Source organism: Neoarius graeffei, chromosome 6 (assembly GCF_027579695.1).
Source record: "Neoarius graeffei isolate fNeoGra1 chromosome 6, fNeoGra1.pri, whole genome shotgun sequence".
NCBI lineage: Eukaryota > Metazoa > Chordata > Actinopteri > Siluriformes > Ariidae > Neoarius > Neoarius graeffei.
The window spans coordinates 25802484-25819558 of NC_083574.1; the positions used below are offsets into that span (position 1 = coordinate 25802484).

The 17075-nt window shown below is 42.4% G+C and overlaps 1 protein-coding gene across 6 annotated transcripts in view; it reads left to right on the forward strand.

The window, feature by feature from the left end:
• Positions 1–17075, forward strand: part of prdm10 (PR domain containing 10) — a 289396-nt gene that overhangs the window by 207118 nt on the left and 65203 nt on the right. For all 6 annotated transcript variants that reach the window (XR_009654875.1, XM_060923486.1, XM_060923487.1 and 3 more), the window contains 3 exons: positions 1458–1628; positions 7943–8080; positions 9990–10131. Coding sequence is in view for 5 of the 6 variants with exons in the window: in XM_060923486.1 (XP_060779469.1) it covers positions 1458–1628; positions 7943–8080; positions 9990–10131 (451 nt within the window). In the remaining variant the exon portion in view is untranslated. The remainder of the gene's footprint in view (positions 1–1457; positions 1629–7942; positions 8081–9989; positions 10132–17075) is intronic.

Below are 17075 nucleotides of genomic sequence, written 5' to 3' on the forward strand. Positions count from 1 at the left end.
CGATAGGGACGCAACCCCACACATCGCGCAGGACCAGAGACTGATCCTGGTTTTATTTCAGGGTTTTCTCCCTTAGATCCGCTGCATTCAGCAAAACTAGGGGCGGCGCTGAGAGCCACGGCATGCGGTCTTCGGCTGATGGTATGGGGCTGCATTAGTGCATGTGGCATGGGCAGCTTACACATCTGGAAAGACACCATCAATGCTGAAAGGTATATCCAGGTTCTACAGCAACATGTGCTCCCATCCAGATGACGTCTCTTTCAGGGAAGACCTTGCATTTTCCAACATGACAATGCCAAACCACATACTGCATCAATTACAGCATCATGGCTGCATAGAAGAAGGGTCCGGGTACTGAACTGGCCAGCCTGCAGTCCAGATCCTTCACCCATAGAAAACATTTGGTGCATCATAAAACGGAAGATGCGACAAAAAAGACCTAAGACAGTTGAGCAACTAGAATCCTACATTAGACAAGAATGGGTTAACATTCCTATCCCTAAACTTGAGCAACTTGTCTCCTCAGTCCCCAGACGTTTACAGACTGTTGTAAAGAGAAAAGGGGATGTCTCACAGTGGTAAACATGGCCTTGTCCCAACTTTTTTGAGATGTGGTGTTGTCATGAAATTTAAAATCACCTAATTTTTCTCTTTAAATGATATACATTTTCTCAGTTTAAACATTTGATATATCATCTCTGTTCTATTCTGAATAAAATATGGAATTTTGAAACTTCCACATCATTGCATTCCGTTTTTATTTACAATTTGTACTTTGTCCCAACTTTTTTGGAATTGGGGTTGTAAGATTCAAGCTGCGTGTTGAATGTCAGTCTCACCAGATGCAATGCACACCCATGGTTCTGTATGTGACATTTTCCATAAACATCTTTTAAGTTATTTCTAGTAGGCTGCTGTGTCCCAACAGGTAAGAACTAGAGTCATTCAAAATGCTCTCTGAGAACGCTGAGTAACATATATTGGTGTAATGTACAGACTTCTGAAACACTGAGAATTTTAAGATGTGCCATTTGGCCAAAGTTCATTCGACTATTTTCCGTAAACATTTATGTCACATGGAATTTCAATGGAATTTCAACCGGTGTGTTCCGATTCTGCTGAAATTTTCAAGTTTTGCAAAAAAGAAACTGTGTTTACCTTGTTTGGATCATTGACAAGCCTAGGAAAAGTGAATTTTAGAAACAGGAAGTTTACATCACTTTCTTATTTGAAGCAGAAGAGCCTTCTTGTTACTTCATTCAGGTGCCTGAATAATGTGCACTACGTCCCATTAAGCTCTCACTCCCTGTGATTTGTTAATAGGGTATTAGGAAATCAAAAAGTATAGTACTGGTACATACAAAGATGTTTCAGTTTTACTCGTTGTGCAATGTAATTGGGACCAATAGCATGACCAGGGCCATATGCATGGATCCTTCTCTTGCATTCCCTAGACAACAGACCTTTTGACACAGGCAATGACGGAGCTGTCTCAGACTCTTACCACAGACTACCGCACAGTGCAGGGAGACTTCCAGAGGATCCAGTATATACCTGTGACTCAGGCTGGAGGGGGTCTGGCCCAGCCGCAGCACATCCAATTGCAGGTGGTGCAGGTTGCTCCGGTAAGAGCACATCTTACGTTGGTGTGAAAAAGAACGTATACCCTCCTTCATTTTGATGTCTTTATTTATCAGTCCCTAAATAACAATTGTGTTGTCCTCACCAACTTCAGTTGACAACAGAAACCACAACAAATTTCAGTATGTAGTCATTTTGTCTAAGTCTATGCAGTCATTTTTTTCCCAAAATGTAAACCAATATTCAGAAACCAGGTGGGAAAATATAAGTACTTCCTTCCTACTTGCACAATAATTAAGAGGGTAATTAGCAGTCAGGTGTTACTAATGAAATTCACAAGATTAGTTAATCATTAAGGACTGTGACTACCTCTATAAAAGCAGAACTTTTGGCAGTTTGATGTTCTGGAGCACTCAGGTGTATGTCGACGCGTATAGATGCAGTGGTTCAGTGCTCTCCTTTTTAGTGCTTTGTTTGACTGTTTGTATGTGAGTTGTTACTCATCCCGATAATATTCTGTAGGGCGAACAACATCTACAGCCAGCACGATCTCACTGAAATGAGATTACACAGCAAGCGGGCAGTTACAGCCAAGTTTCTCCACTCCCACAACATCCTGCTGAATATTGCTAGGCCCCCCGGCTCTCCATGGATTACCATCCCCATGGGAAGGCAACGAAGGCGGCACAGGGAGAAGAGGCAAAAGCGAGGCTGCAGAGCCGGCGTGCTAGTGAGGCTACGAAGTCGGCCACACAAACCACTGCTTCCTAGTGTCTTCCTCACCAATGCCAGATCTCTCACTAATAAGATGGATGAACTGAAACTACAGGTTGCAACAAACAACACTGTGAAGCACAGCTGTATCCTGCTCTTCACAGAGACCTGGCTTCACTCATCCATTCCAGACACAGCTGTCGAGCTAGCAGGTCATACATTACACTGGCACAACAGGACCAGGGACTCTGGTAAGAGCAGAGGTTATGTGTTTGTGTGAACAACAGCTGGTGTACCAACATGAAGACTGAGCAGTCACTGCTCTCTGGACCTGGAGTATGTGACTGTTAAATGCAGGCCTATATATCTTCCTCGGGAGTTCACTGTTGTCATGGTAACTGGATGCTAATGCTAGTTTGGCCCTTGGACTTTTACATGAGACCATTAGCAGTCAGCAGAGTATGTATCCTGAGGCTGTTCACATCATGGCAGGGGACTTTAATCATGCTGACTTAGACAGTGCTCCCTAAATTCCATCAGTACGTTAAGTGTGCTACCAGGGGAACAAATACACTGGACAAAGTCTACTCCAACATCAAGATGGGCTTCAGGGCAAAGTTATTACTACACCTGGGCCAGTCAGACCACAATTCCCTGCTCTTGATTCCAGCATATCCCCCCTTCAGGAAAAGTGCTCTGACCACAGCCAGAACTGTTAAAGCGTGGCCCGAAGGTGCCTCTCAACAGCTGCAGGACTGCTTTGAGTCAACCAAGTGGGATGTTTTTGAGCATCAAGAGCAGTACACAACAGCTGTCCTGGGATACATCAGGTTCTGCACAGATACTGTCACTGTGGATAAGTGTATCGGGGCTTATCCCAACAAAAGACCCTGGATGACAAAAGAAGTGCAGAGTCTGCTCAAGGAGAGGAACATTGCTTTCAGGTCTGGTGACGGAGCACTATACAGTGCTACCAGAGCCAATCTGAAGAGAGACATCAGAGAGGCCAAAGCTGCTTACAGGAGGAGGATAGAGGACTGCTTCCAGAGCAACAACTTCAGGCAGGTGTGGCAGGGGGTCCAGCATATCACCAACTACAGAACCAGCAACCTCACGGCTAACGGTGACTCCTCCCTGGCAGAGAAGCTGAACCACTTCTTTGCCCACTTTGAGGTGGAGCCATCAGAGGCAGCCACACTACACCCACAAGCCCACAGAAGCCACACCTTCATGGTGGAGGAGCATGAGGTGAGGCGTACGCTGAGCGTGGTGAACCCAAGGAAAACTGCAGGACCTGATGGCGTCTCAGGACAAGTGCTGCGGGTCTGTGCTGATCAGCTGGCTGGGGTCTTTGTCAAGATCTTTAATCTGTCCCTGTCTCAGGCTGCCATCCCACTCTGCTTGAAGTCCTCCACAATCATTCCCCTCCAAAAGAACAATGCCTTTAACGATTACTGGCCAATAGCACTTATGCCTATCATCATGAAGTGCTTCGAGAAACTGGTCCGGACCCACATCATTTCACACCTCTTACCCAGATTTGACCCTCACCAGTTTGCCTACAGAGCCAACAGGTCCATGGAGGACACAGTAGCCACAACTCTCCACCTTGCTTTGTCCCACTTGGAGCAGCAGGGGAACTACATGTGGCTGCTCTTTGTGGACTTCGGTTCTGCCTTTAACACCATCCTCCCGAATAGACTGGTGACCAAACTCACAAGCCTGGGAATATCTCACACCATCTGTCACTGGATTAAGGACTTTCTCACTGATCGCTCCCAGAGAGTGAGAGTAGGCTCCCACATCTCCTCAGCCCTCAGCATCAGCACTGGCTCCCGTCAGGGCTGTGTGCTGAGCCCCCTACTCTACACCCACGACTGCATCCCTGCCCACTCCAGCAACAGCATCAAGTTTGCTGATGACACCATTGTGGTGGGGCTCATCTCTGGGGGAGATGAGTCCGCATACCGGGATGAGGTGGAGTGGTTGTCAGAGTGGTGTACAGATAACAACCTGGTCTTAAACACCACCAAGACTAAGGAGCTGATCATAGACTTTAGAAGGAAGAAAATGGACATTCTGTCCCTGTTCATTAATGGGAACTATGTGGAGAGGGTTTCAGAATTCCGGTTTCTGGGGGTTCACATTCAGGACGACCTGACCTGGAGTGTCAACACCACAACTGTCATCAAGAAGGCACAGCAGAGACTGTACTTCCTGAGAGTGCTCAGGGGATACCATCTTTCACAAAAACTGCTGGTGTCCTCCTGTCATTGCTCCCTTGAGAGCATATTGACTTACTGTTTCTGTGTTTGGTTCTCCAGCTGCACAGCAGGAGACAGGAAAGTGCTCCATATGATTGTCACTACAGCCCAGAAGATCATCGGCTACCCTCTCCCCTCCCTGGAGGATCAGTACAGTTCCCACAGTGTAAAAAAAAGCACAAAACATTCTCAGGGACCCATCTCACCCCGGACACTCTGTGTTTGAACTGCTGCCCTCGGGCAGATGTTTCAGGACACTAACAGCTAGAACAAACAGGCTTAGGAACAGTTTCTATGCCAGCTCCATAAGGGCATTAAATAAAACAAACTTGCACATTCACTAACGTAAATATGATAGAATACGGGATCGTGCAATGCCCTCCACACCACAGAATGTGAATGTTTGCAAGTGGTGATTGTTTTCTATAGCTTTCTAAATTATTTATTTATATATTTATTTGTTTATCTTATTTTACTATTTTCATAGGTTAGATGTACTTTTTTTTGTACCAAGGACTGCATTTCAATTTCATTGTATTTATTTACAATGATGACAAAAATATTGTATTCAATTCTATTCTACGTCATGCCAAGAAGAATGGGCATCACCTGTGACCTAAGAGAAGCAATTGTTGATGCTCAACTATCTGGGAAGGGTTATAAGGCCATCGTTAAATAATTTGAAATTCACCATTTCTACAGGTTTGTTTACAAATGGAGGCATTCAAGGCCTAGTTGCCAGGAATGGGTATTCCAGCAAATTCTGTCCAAGGTCAGACTATTTAATGCTCAGTGATATAACCCAAGAAAAACCCAAGAGCTCTATAAGCACATTAAATGTTTATGTTCATGAAAAAAAGACTGAACAAGTCTGGCTTTCATGGAAGTGTGACAAGGAAAATGCCCCTTTTCTCCAAAAAGAATATGGCCGCATGAATTAGGTTTGCAAATTATTGAACAAACCACAAAAGTTCTGGAACAATATCCTTTGGACTGATGAGACCAAGGTAGAGATGCTTGGTTATCATGCACACTACCATGGTTGGGGAAAACCAAACTTGGTGCATCACCACAAACACCCCATACTGTCAAGCATGGTGGGGGGGGGATTTGCAACCACAGGACCTGGGAAATTTGCAGTCATTGTGACAACATATTCTTGAGACAAATGTGAGGCCATCTGTCCAGCAACTTAAGCTGGACTGAAATTGGGTCATGCAACATGCCATTGATCCTAAGCACACCAAAAAATCAACATCTGAATGCCTAAAGAAGAAAAGAAAATCAAGGTGTTTGAATGGCTAAGTCAAAGTCCAGACTGCAACCCCACTGAGATGCTCTGGTGCATAATTGAATGCCCTCATACATCAATGAAATGTTCAATGTTGTCAAGAAGAGCGAGCCAAAATTTCTCCAAAATGATGTGAAAGACTGATAAACTCCGACAGAAAATATTTACTTCAAGTTATTGTTGGTAAAGGTCATTCTACATATTACTGAGTTATAGAGTGTACTTACAGTGGGGCAAAAAAGTATTTAGTCAGCCACCAATTGTGCAAGTTCTCCCACTTAAAAAGATGAGAGAGGCCTGTAATTTTCATCATAGTTCTCACTTCAATTCTGAGAGACAGAATGGGGGGAAAGAATCCAGGAAATCACATTGTAGGATTTTTAATGAATTAATTGGTAAATTCCTCAGTAAAATAAGTATTTGGTCACCTACAAACAAGCAAGATTTCTGGCTCTCACAGAGCTGTAACTTCTTCTTTAAGAGGCTCCTCTGTCCTCCACTCGTTACCTGTATTAATGGCACCTGTTTGAACTTATCAGTATAAAAGACATCTGTCCACAACCTCAAACAGTCACACTCCAAACTCCACTATGGCCAAGACCAAAGAGCTGTCAAAGGACACCAGAAACAAAATTGTAGACCTGCACCAGGCTGGGAAGACTGAATCTGAAATAGGTAAGCAGCTTGGTGTGAAGAAATCAACTGTGGGAGCAATTATTAGAAAATGGAAGACATACAAGACCACTGATAATCTCTCTCGATCTGGGGCTCCACGCAAGATCTCACCCCGTGGGGTCAAAATGATCACAAGAACGGTGAGCAAAAATCCCAGAACCACACGGGGGAACCTAGTGAATGACCTGCAGAGAGCTGGGACCAAAGTAACAAAGGCTACCATCAGTAACACACTATGCCGCCAGGGACTCAAATCCTGCAGTGCCAGACGTGTCCCCCTGTTTAAGCCAGTACATGTCCAGGCCCGTCTGAAGTTTGCTAGAGAGCATTTGGATGATCCAGAAGAGGATTGGGAGAATGTCATATGGTCAGATGAAACCAAAATAGAACTTTTTGGTAAAAACTCAACTTGTCGTGTTTGGAGGAGAAAGAATGCTGAGTTGCATCCAAAGAACACCATACCTACTGTGAAGCATGAGGGTGGAAACATTATGCTTTGTGGCTGTTTTCCTGCAAAGGGACCAGGACGACTGATCTGTGTAAAGGAAAGAATGAATGGGGCCATGTATCGTGAGATTTTGAGTGAAAACTTCCTTCCATCAGCAAGGGCATTGAAGATGAAACATGGCTGGGTCTTTCAGCATGACAATGATCCCAAACACACTGCCCGGGCAACAAAGGAGTGGCTTCGTAAGAAGCATTTCAAAGTCCTGGAGTGGCCTAGCCAGTCTCCAGATCTCAACCCCATAGAAAATCTTTGGAGGGAGTTGAAAGTCCGTGTTGCCCAGCGACAGCCCCAAAACATCACTGCTCTAGAGGAGATCTGCATGGAGGAATGGGCCAAAATACCAGCAACAGTGTGTGAAAACCTTGTGAAGACTTACAGAAAATGTTTGACCTCTGTCATTGCCAACAAAGGGTATATAACAAAGTATTGAGATCAACTTTTGTTATTGACCAAATACTTATTTTCCACCATAATTTGCAAATAAATTCTTTAAAAATCAGACAATGTGATTTTCTGGATTTTTTTTCTCATTTTGTCTCATAGTTGAGGTATGCCTATGATGAAAATTACAGGCCTCTCTCATCTTTTTAAGTGGGAGAACTTGCACAATTGGTGACTGACTAAATACTTTTTTGTCCCACTGTATTCCCCACCTCCACCTGGTTTCTGAGTGTTTGGGGGGAAAAATGATGTGTTGAAATATGTTGTGTGTTTTTTTTGTCTTTTGTCACATGAGGTTATTTATTTGTTTATAGAAGTTGGTGAGGTCCACACAATTGTTATTTAGACCCTTAAAAATCAAAATATAGAACTAATGGAGGATGTACTTTCTTTTTCCAACGACTTTACATACTTGTAAGAAACAGTGTGTTTGTAAGACATCGTCTCTTCCTTCCCTCTCCCCAGCCATCAACTTCCCAGTCCCAGCACTCAACAGTGGATATGACCCAGCTGCAGGATCCTCATAGCTTTACTCAGCACTCCATTCAGGTGCAACACATCCAGGTTTCTGATGCTGTGGGGACTGTGCAGGCCAGTGCCCAGGTCCAAATGCGCCAATATTTTGTTTTTGCTGCATTTGTGCACAGCTGATTATGTTTAGACAGATATTTTTCAATCCCAAACCTAGATTACCACTGCTCCATGTACAAACCCCATTTTCAGAAAAGTTGAGATATTTTCCAAAATGCAATAGAACAAAAGATCTGTGATTTGTTGGTTCATAGGAACCTTTATTTAACTGGCAAAGTACAAAGAAAAGATTTTCAGTAGTTTTACTGAACAACTTAATTGTATTTTGTAAATATAAATGAAGTTAGAATTTGATTCCTGCAACACACAAAAAAAAGTTGGGACAGAGGCAAAATAAGACTCAAAAATTTATAGGATATTCAAGTAACCCCATTTTGAAAGATTCCACAATAAGCAGGTTAACTGGTAACAGGTGAGGGTATCATGATTGGGTATAAAAGTAGCATGCACCAAAGGCTCAGTCTTTGCAAGCAAGGGATGGCTCAATTCATAAAGTTTTCTCAGTGAAAGATTGCAGAGAATTTAGGTATGCCAAAATCATCATCTTTTGGCTGCTCCCGTTAGGGGTCACCGTTGCAGATCTTCACGATCCACATTTTTGATTTGGTAAAGGTTTTTACCATGGATGCCCTTCCTTTGGGGAGCACGGTGGTGTAAATGGTTAGCACGGTCTCCTCACAGCAAGAAGGTTCTTGGTTCAAGCCCAGTGGCCGGCAGGGGGCCTTTCTGTGTGCAGTTTGCATGTTCTCCCCGTGTCTGCGTGGGTTTCCTCCGGGTGCTCTGGTTTCCCCCACAGTTCAAAGACCTGCGGTTAGGTTAATATGGGACGGCCTTGGGCTGAGGTGCCCTTGAGCGAGGCACCTAACTCACAACTGCTCCCCGGGCACCGTTAGCATGGCTGCCCCCTGCTCTGGGTATGTGTGTGTGTGTGCTCATTGCTCGTGTGTGTGTGTGTGCATGCATGTATGTGTTCACTGCTTCAGATGGGTTAAATGCAGAGAGGAATTTCACAAGGATGTGATGAATAAAGTTGTTGGTGTGGTGTGGTGATGCAACCCTCCCTCATCTATCCAGGCTTGGAACTGGCACCAAGTATGTACTGGCTTGTGCATCCCCAGTTGCTGGGTATTTTTACCTTATCTGTATGTATTTGAACTATGGGAGGAAACTGAAACACCCAGAGGAAACCCATGCAGACACTGGGAGAACATGCAAACTCCACACGGAAAGGCCCCTGTTGGCCATAAGGTTCAAACCCAGAACCTTCTTGCTGTGAGGCAACAGTGCTAACCACTACACCACTTTGTTGCCCAGGTCTGTCAAAATCTACAGTCCATAGATCTGTGCGACAGACCACACTATAGGTCTGTCAAAATCTACAGTACATAATATTGTGAAAAGATTCAAGGAATTTGGAGACATCTCAGTGCATAAAGGGCAAGGTCGGAAACCACTAATAACAATTAGTATCCTCTGTTCCCATACAATTAAAAAGTGTGATTAAAAGGAAAGGTGATCTAACACAATGGCAATAAGGCCTCTATACCAACTTGTATGTTGCAGGCATCCATTTCTAACTTCATTTATATTTACAAAATACAATTAAGTTGGTCAGTAAAACTATTTCTTTCTACTTTTGTCAGTTAAATAAAGATTTAACAAATCAGATTTTTTTGTTTTTATTGCATTGTGGAAAATATCCCAATTTTTCTGGAAATGGAGTTTGTAGTCATTTTTCTGACTGAACACATATGAATAGATTGACGTTCAAAATTCCAGTGTACCACTGAACAGGGATTGGATTAGTTTAATGTTTCTGTCACCTTCATAAATATTAGGTTACTTTAACATGATTGGGATGTTTGTATTTATTCTTTTCAACCCATCATTATGGCTGATTTTGTTTATTCCTCTCAATCAGGTAACTGGCCAGCCTTTAAGCCCTTCCTCTCAACAAGCAGCCCAGGAGTTAAATTCAGGTCGCTTACAAACACCGACCGGTCAAACACAAGGGACAGTGCAGCATGCTTACCTGCCTAGCAGCTGGAACTATCGGAGTTACTGTGAGTCTGTATATTCTCTTTTAATTTGTTCCCTGCAGATTTCAGTAGACAACTTATAGTAAATCTGAACGTTGAGAGTATTCATTCTTGTTGTTATTCATGTGTCTTGGTATTTGTTCTTATACAGTTGCACTCAAAATGATTCAGCCCCCTCAAAATGCAAAGCAGTCTGGTATTGGAAATAAATTTTAATGAAACTATATCAGCCAAGGCTTTAGTAAACAGTCAAAGAAAGTTTATTACCATATGTTATTGATTTTGAGAATGTAAAGTTTCGATCACTACTAAGAGTTCAATGTGCATGTGCAAAATTATTCAACCCCTGAAGTTACAATATTGTTGAGCTTCCTTTACATTTTATAATCTTCAATAAATGTCTTTGTTAGTGCTCACAAACTTCTGATATCTCTCTACTGGAATCTTTGCCTGTTCCTCATGTGCTTCAAAACAGATTTTGATTGGGGTTTAAATCTGGGGACTGAGATGGCCAATAAAGGACATTCTAGGACAGATCCCAGAACAAAGCTTTTGTTGACTTGGACATATGCTTGGGATCATTGTTTGCTGGAAAGCTCAATGATCACAAGGATTCAATTGACCAACTAAAGGAATCTCATCCATCCATCCATTTTCTGCCACTTATCTGGGTCGTGGGGGTAGCAGCCTAAGCAGAGCAGCCCAGACTTCCCTCTCCCTGGCCACCTCCACCAGCTCTTCTGGGGGAATACCGAGGCATTTCCAGGCCAGCTGAGAGATGTAATCTCTCCAACGTGTCCTGGATGTGCCCCGGGGTCTCCTCCCCGAGGGGCATGCCCAGAGAGCCTCCCCTGGGAGGCGTCTAGGGGGCATCCTGACAAGGTGCCCGAACCACCTCAACTGACTCCTTTCGATGTGGAGGAGCAGTGGTTCTACTCTGAGTCTCTCCCGAATGGCCAAGCTTCTCACCCTATCTCTAAGGGAGAGCCCAGCCACCCTGCAGAGAAAACTCATTTCTACCGCTTGTATCCACGATCTCGTTCTTTTGGTCACTACCCATAGCTCGTGACCATAGGTGAGGGTGGGAATGTAGATGGACCAGTAAACTGACAGCTTTGCCTTTTGGTTCAGGTCTCTCTTTACCACAACAGACTGGTTTAACGTCCTCATCACTGCTGATGCTGCCCTGATCCATCTGTCCATCTCCCGCTCCCCCCTACCCTCACTTGTAAACAAACTCCAAGATACTTAAACTCCTCCACTTGAGGTAGCAACTCCCCCCGACCCGAAGTAGACACTCCACCCGTTTCCGGCTGAGCGCCATGGCCATGGACTTGGAGGTGCTGATCCTCACCTCACAGGATAAGAATGATGGCCAAGGTTTATGCAAACGTAGCGACGTAACTGACGTATACAGCGACGTAACTGACGTATACAGCGACGTAATGACGTGTCTCCGCTTAGCACCGCGAGTGATGGAAAAACAAACTGGTTCTCAGTTGGCTCGCGAGTTGAACGAGTTGTGAACCAGCACTGGCTCTGAACCAGCCCTGGAACTGATTTGGTGGAAAAGGGGTAATAGTGATGTACCAATATCACAAAGGAAACTATAAACAAATAGCTGAGGAACTACAAGTCAACTGGTCTGAAGTTCTATGCAACCTAGATGTTGAGGAAAGTTGGTCAATCTTTTCTAGAAAGATTAAATCTGCAGTCAATAAGAACATACCCAAGATATTTTTTACAAAAAAATAAATAAATACCAGGATACGTAACCAAGCATGCTGGGCTTCAAGAAAGGCACTAAAGAAATTCAAGAAACAATTGGCTTGAAATATCAAGAAAAATGCTAAACTATTCTGGAAATATGTGAATACGAAGTCAAAAACAAGAGAACATGTATGCAGATGAAACATCTGTGGCATGCACTGACGAGGAAAAAGCAGAACTACTTAATAAATTCTGTTAGTACCTTTACAAAAGAGGACACACAATCCATCCCTATACCAAAACCACAACAGTAATAGTGTAGAATTAAGCAAGATTGAAATTAGTGTGAGTGATGTGTGTAAAAGATTAAAAAAAATTAAACCCAAACCAGTCAATGGGACCAGACAACATCCACCCATGTGTCTTAAAAGAGCTAGCAGAGACATTGTCAGTACCCTTGCAAATAATATTCACCAAGTCACTTGAAGAAGGTAAGCTCCCCAGTGAATGGAAAATTGGGCATATAGCAGCAATCTTCCAAAAAGGATGCAAGAAAGCTCCTAGCAACTATTGCCCAGTCAGCCTAACATCTGTCACTGGAAAAGTTTTAGAAGGAGCCATTAGAGATGCACTGGTATCCTATATGAAAATGAATGGTCTATTTACATGGCATCAGCATGGGTTTCTTTCAGGGAGGTCTACAGTGACACAAATGCTTGAATGTTTGGAGGACTGGACAGAGTGGTTAGACTAGGGTTTGCCAGTCAATGTTATATATTTGGACTTTCGCAAAGCCTTTGACTCGGTACCAATACAGCATCTCCTAGCAAAGATTGAAAGCTACGACATCAAGGGCAATTTGCTACATTGGATCAGTTCCTTTCTTACTGAGCGTAAGCAAAGCGTCTGTGTCAATGGAAACAAATCAGGATGGGCTAAGGTAAGCAGCGGAGTGCCACAAGGTAGTGCGTTGGGACCAGTACTATTCACTATCTTTGTTAATGACATGCCATAGGTAGTGTCAAGTCACCTAAAATTATTTGCGGATGACACAAAGATGTTCCGTCCAGGCAGTCATGAGTGGGAATGTGAACTGCTACAGCAAAACCTTTCTAGTCTACAATATTGGGCAGGAAAGTGGCAGTTGTTTTTCCACCCTGTCAAATGTACAGTGATCCGAATTGGTTCAGGGCATCCTGACTACACATATACCATGACTGATGAAACAAGAATGGTGCCATTAGCCTTCACACAAAAGGAAAAAGATCTGGGGATTCTAGTGGACAGTGAGCTCAGTTTTGAGAACCATATAGCAGGTATAGTCTCAAAAGCCAATCAGATTGCAGGACTTGTGTAGAGATCATTTGAATATGTGGATAAAGATGTCTTCTCTCTCCTGTACAAGTCACTGATATGCCCACATCTTGAGTACAGTGCCCCAATATGGTCACCCTACACGTGGAAATTGGCGGAACAGCTTGAGTGTTCAGAGACGTGCCACAAAATGAGTACCTGGACTGAAGGATCTTCCATATGAGGACAGACTGAAAGCTCTTAAGCTACCTACATTAGTGTACCAGGCGATATGATAAACACCTACAAATATGTACATGAAAAATACGATACAAAGGCATGCATAACAGGAATGAAGACAAACACCAAGACAAGAGGGCATAGTCTACAACTGAAAAAGGACACTGTCTAGAGCAACAAAAGACTGTATTTCTTCAGCAACCGAGTGGTCTGTTGGTGGAACAACCTGCCTGAGACAGTTGTTACAGCGCCATATGTTAATGTATTCAAAGCACAGTTGGACAAACATATGGAGGACCATTCCATGGTATATAACAGACCTGGGCATTTTACGGCCCGCGGGCCGCATCCGGCCCTTTGGTTCATTCTGACCGGCCCGCGTAAGGTTAATTAGAAATTACAAAATAAACATATTTTCTAATTTTACCTCATGCATGGACTGAATGTGCATTGCTTTTATTTTGAAGTTGTGTTCAATAAAAATGCAATGCGCGCGACATGAACATGACATGAAATCCCACGAAACCTAATCCCGCGATAACTACTTCCGTAATTTGTCCAGACTAACCACAAACTTGTACGTCATCCTTCAAACGGTCCAGCTAATCACATAGTGTGACGTCACCAACAGGCGCCGGAGCCCGAGCCGATCTGTAGATCTGATACCTACCGTACACCAAATCGACTGATGATCATCTGTCAGCTGTGCTTCGCATCTCCACCTCAGACATTCAACCTGACTTTGATGCACTCGTTAAAGACCAACAGAGACTAGATTTCTCTCACTGAACAAATAAAAAACTGAAAAACACCAAATGAGGTGATTAGACTACAAATGTGGGCATCATTATTATAATATGATGCGTCTTGCTTAATATTTGGAGTAGAAAGACAGTATTGTGATGTCTTTATTGTGTTTTGGGGTGAATGTGACTGAAAAAAAATGGTACAAACGTTCACATTTTGTTAACCATTGTTTTGGGAAATTTGATTGAATAAATGACATTTTTTGTAAGGAAACCTCGTTTTTTCCATCCTCTTACCAGTCTTAGCAGCTTGTAAAAACAATGTTATTTATTGCTTTATATAAAGAAATACAATTAATATTATGCAGAATTTAGTTCAGCCTTTTGGTCTGGCCCTCCACAAAATTTTCTGTTTCTCATGTGGCCCCATGGAAAAAATAATTGCCCACCCCTGGTATATAACCACAGAGCATTAGACAGAGACCTGAAATGACAGTCAACTGAAAATAGGAGTGGCTCAGCTTGGAATACTACAATTCCTACCCAGCCGAAAGACACTACTCCACTCCACGCCACTCCACACAACAGGACTGATCCACCTCCGTGCTTGACTATGGGGATGGTGTTGTGTTTATCATAAACCTTGCCATTATTCGGCCAGATATGCCGCTGATCTATGGGTTCATACAATTCACATTTAGTTTCATCACTCCATAAAACTTCCAAGGCCTGTGCATGTTCCTTCATACATATTCAAGTCAACTTTTTGTGTGTTTCTTGATCAAGAATGGACAGTGTGTCCGTGAATGAAGTCCTTGCTTATGTATTGTTCTTAGTTTTCACCATTTTTTTTCTTCATGACTTCATCAGGTCATACTGCAATTCTTTGGTAGTAATGTTTTTTTTTTTCTCAGCTGTTCAGTTCAAATGTCAGACTTCTCTTCATGACATTTTGCTCTTTATTCCATGCCCAGGTAGGTTTGCTGCTGTACAATCAGTTTTAAACTTATGATAATGGCAACTGTGTCTCTTGAAAACTTAAGTGTCTGGGATATCGTTTTCCCTTTTTGAATGTCATAGAGTTCCCAGTGGCCTAATTGTGTTTTAGCACAATTCTGTAGCCTTGCAGACTAACAAGGGATTTAAAAACCAGTTATACTGAATAGGGTTGAACAATTATGGCTAGAAAATGTCCTTTTGCTTGGGTGTATGACATGATGATACATTTTAACTATCAATTTGAATTGGTCATTCAACTGATAGACAGGTAGCTGTAAAATATTCTAGGTCTTTATAAAAGCTTGAAATTGTCCAAGCCCATTTCCAAAAAAAAAAAGTTAGGATGCTGTAAAATGTAAATAAACTAGAATGCTATAATTTGTAAGTCATGGAAACCCTATATTTCACTGAAAATAATACAGTTTCAAGATATCAAATGTCAGCAACATGTTTCAAAAAAGTTGGGACAGGCGCAACAAAAGACTGGAACATTTGTGTAATGTTTAAAAAAAAAAAAACTATTTGGCAACAGGTCAGCAACATGATTGCATATAACAAGAGCATCCCAGAAAGGCTGAGGCTCTCAGAAGTAAAGATCCGAGGGGTTCGCCACTCTGTGAAAGACTGCATGGGCAAATAGAGCAATGTTTTAAGAAAAACATTCCTCAATGTAAAATTGCAAAGAATTTGATTTGGGGATCATATCATCCATGGTACATAACATCATTACAAGATTCAGAGAATCTGGGAAAATCTCTGTATGCAAGAGGCAAGGCAGAAAACTGACATTGGATGCCTGTGATCTTCAGGCTATCAAGCGAAACAGCATTAAAACAGACCCATGTCTGTAGTGGAACTCACTGTATGGGCTCAGGAACAACTCAAAGTGTTTTCGTTTGTGAAAACAGTTCATTACTGCATCCACAAATGCAAGTTAAAACCAGATATAAACAATATCCAGAAACACTGCTGCTTTCTCTGGGGTCGAGCTAATTTACAGTGGATGGAGGCAAAGTGGAAAACTGTCCTGTGGTCTGACAATTTGAATTCTTTTTGGAAATCATGGACATCGTCTCCTCCAGGCTAAAGAGGAGAGGGACCATCGATCTACCAAAAAAAAAATATATATATATATATATATATATAAAACACACAGTGGTGCTTGAAAGTTTGTGAACCCTTTAAAATTTTTTATATTTCTGCATAAATATGACCTAAAACATCATCAGATTTTCACACAAGTCCTAAAAGTAGATAAAGAGAACCCAGTTAAACAAATGAGATGAAAATATTATACTTGGTCATTTATTTATTGAGGAAAATGATCCAATATTACATATCTGTGAGTGGCAAAAGTATGTGAACCTCTAGGATTAGCAGTTAATTTGAAGGTGAAATTAGAGTCAGGTGTTTTCAGTCAATGGGATGACAATCAGGTGTGAGTGGGCACCCTGTTTTATTTAAAGAACAGGGATCTGTCAAAGTCTGATTTTTACAACAAATGTTTGTGGAAGTGTATCATGGCACGAACAAAGGAGCTTTCTGAGGACTTCAGAAAAAGCATTGTTGAAGCTCATCAGGCTGGAAAAGGTTACAAAACTATCTCTAAAGAGTTTGGACTCCAGCAATCCACAGACAGACAGATTGTGTACAAATGGAGGAAATTCAAGACCATTGTTACCTTCCCCAGGAGTGGTCAACCAACAAAGATCACTCCAAGAGCAAGGCGTGTAATAGTCAGCGAGGTCACAAATGACCCCAGGGGTAACTTCTAAGCAACTGAAGGCCTCTCTCGCATTGGCTAATATTAATGTTCATGAGTCCACGATCAGGAGAACACTGAACAACAATGGTGTGCATGGCAGGGTTAAATGAATGGTTAAAGAAGAATAAAAGGAATGGTTAAAGAAGAATAAAATTAATGTTTTGGAATGGTCAAGTCAAAATCCTGACCTTAATCCAATCGGAATGTTGTGGAAG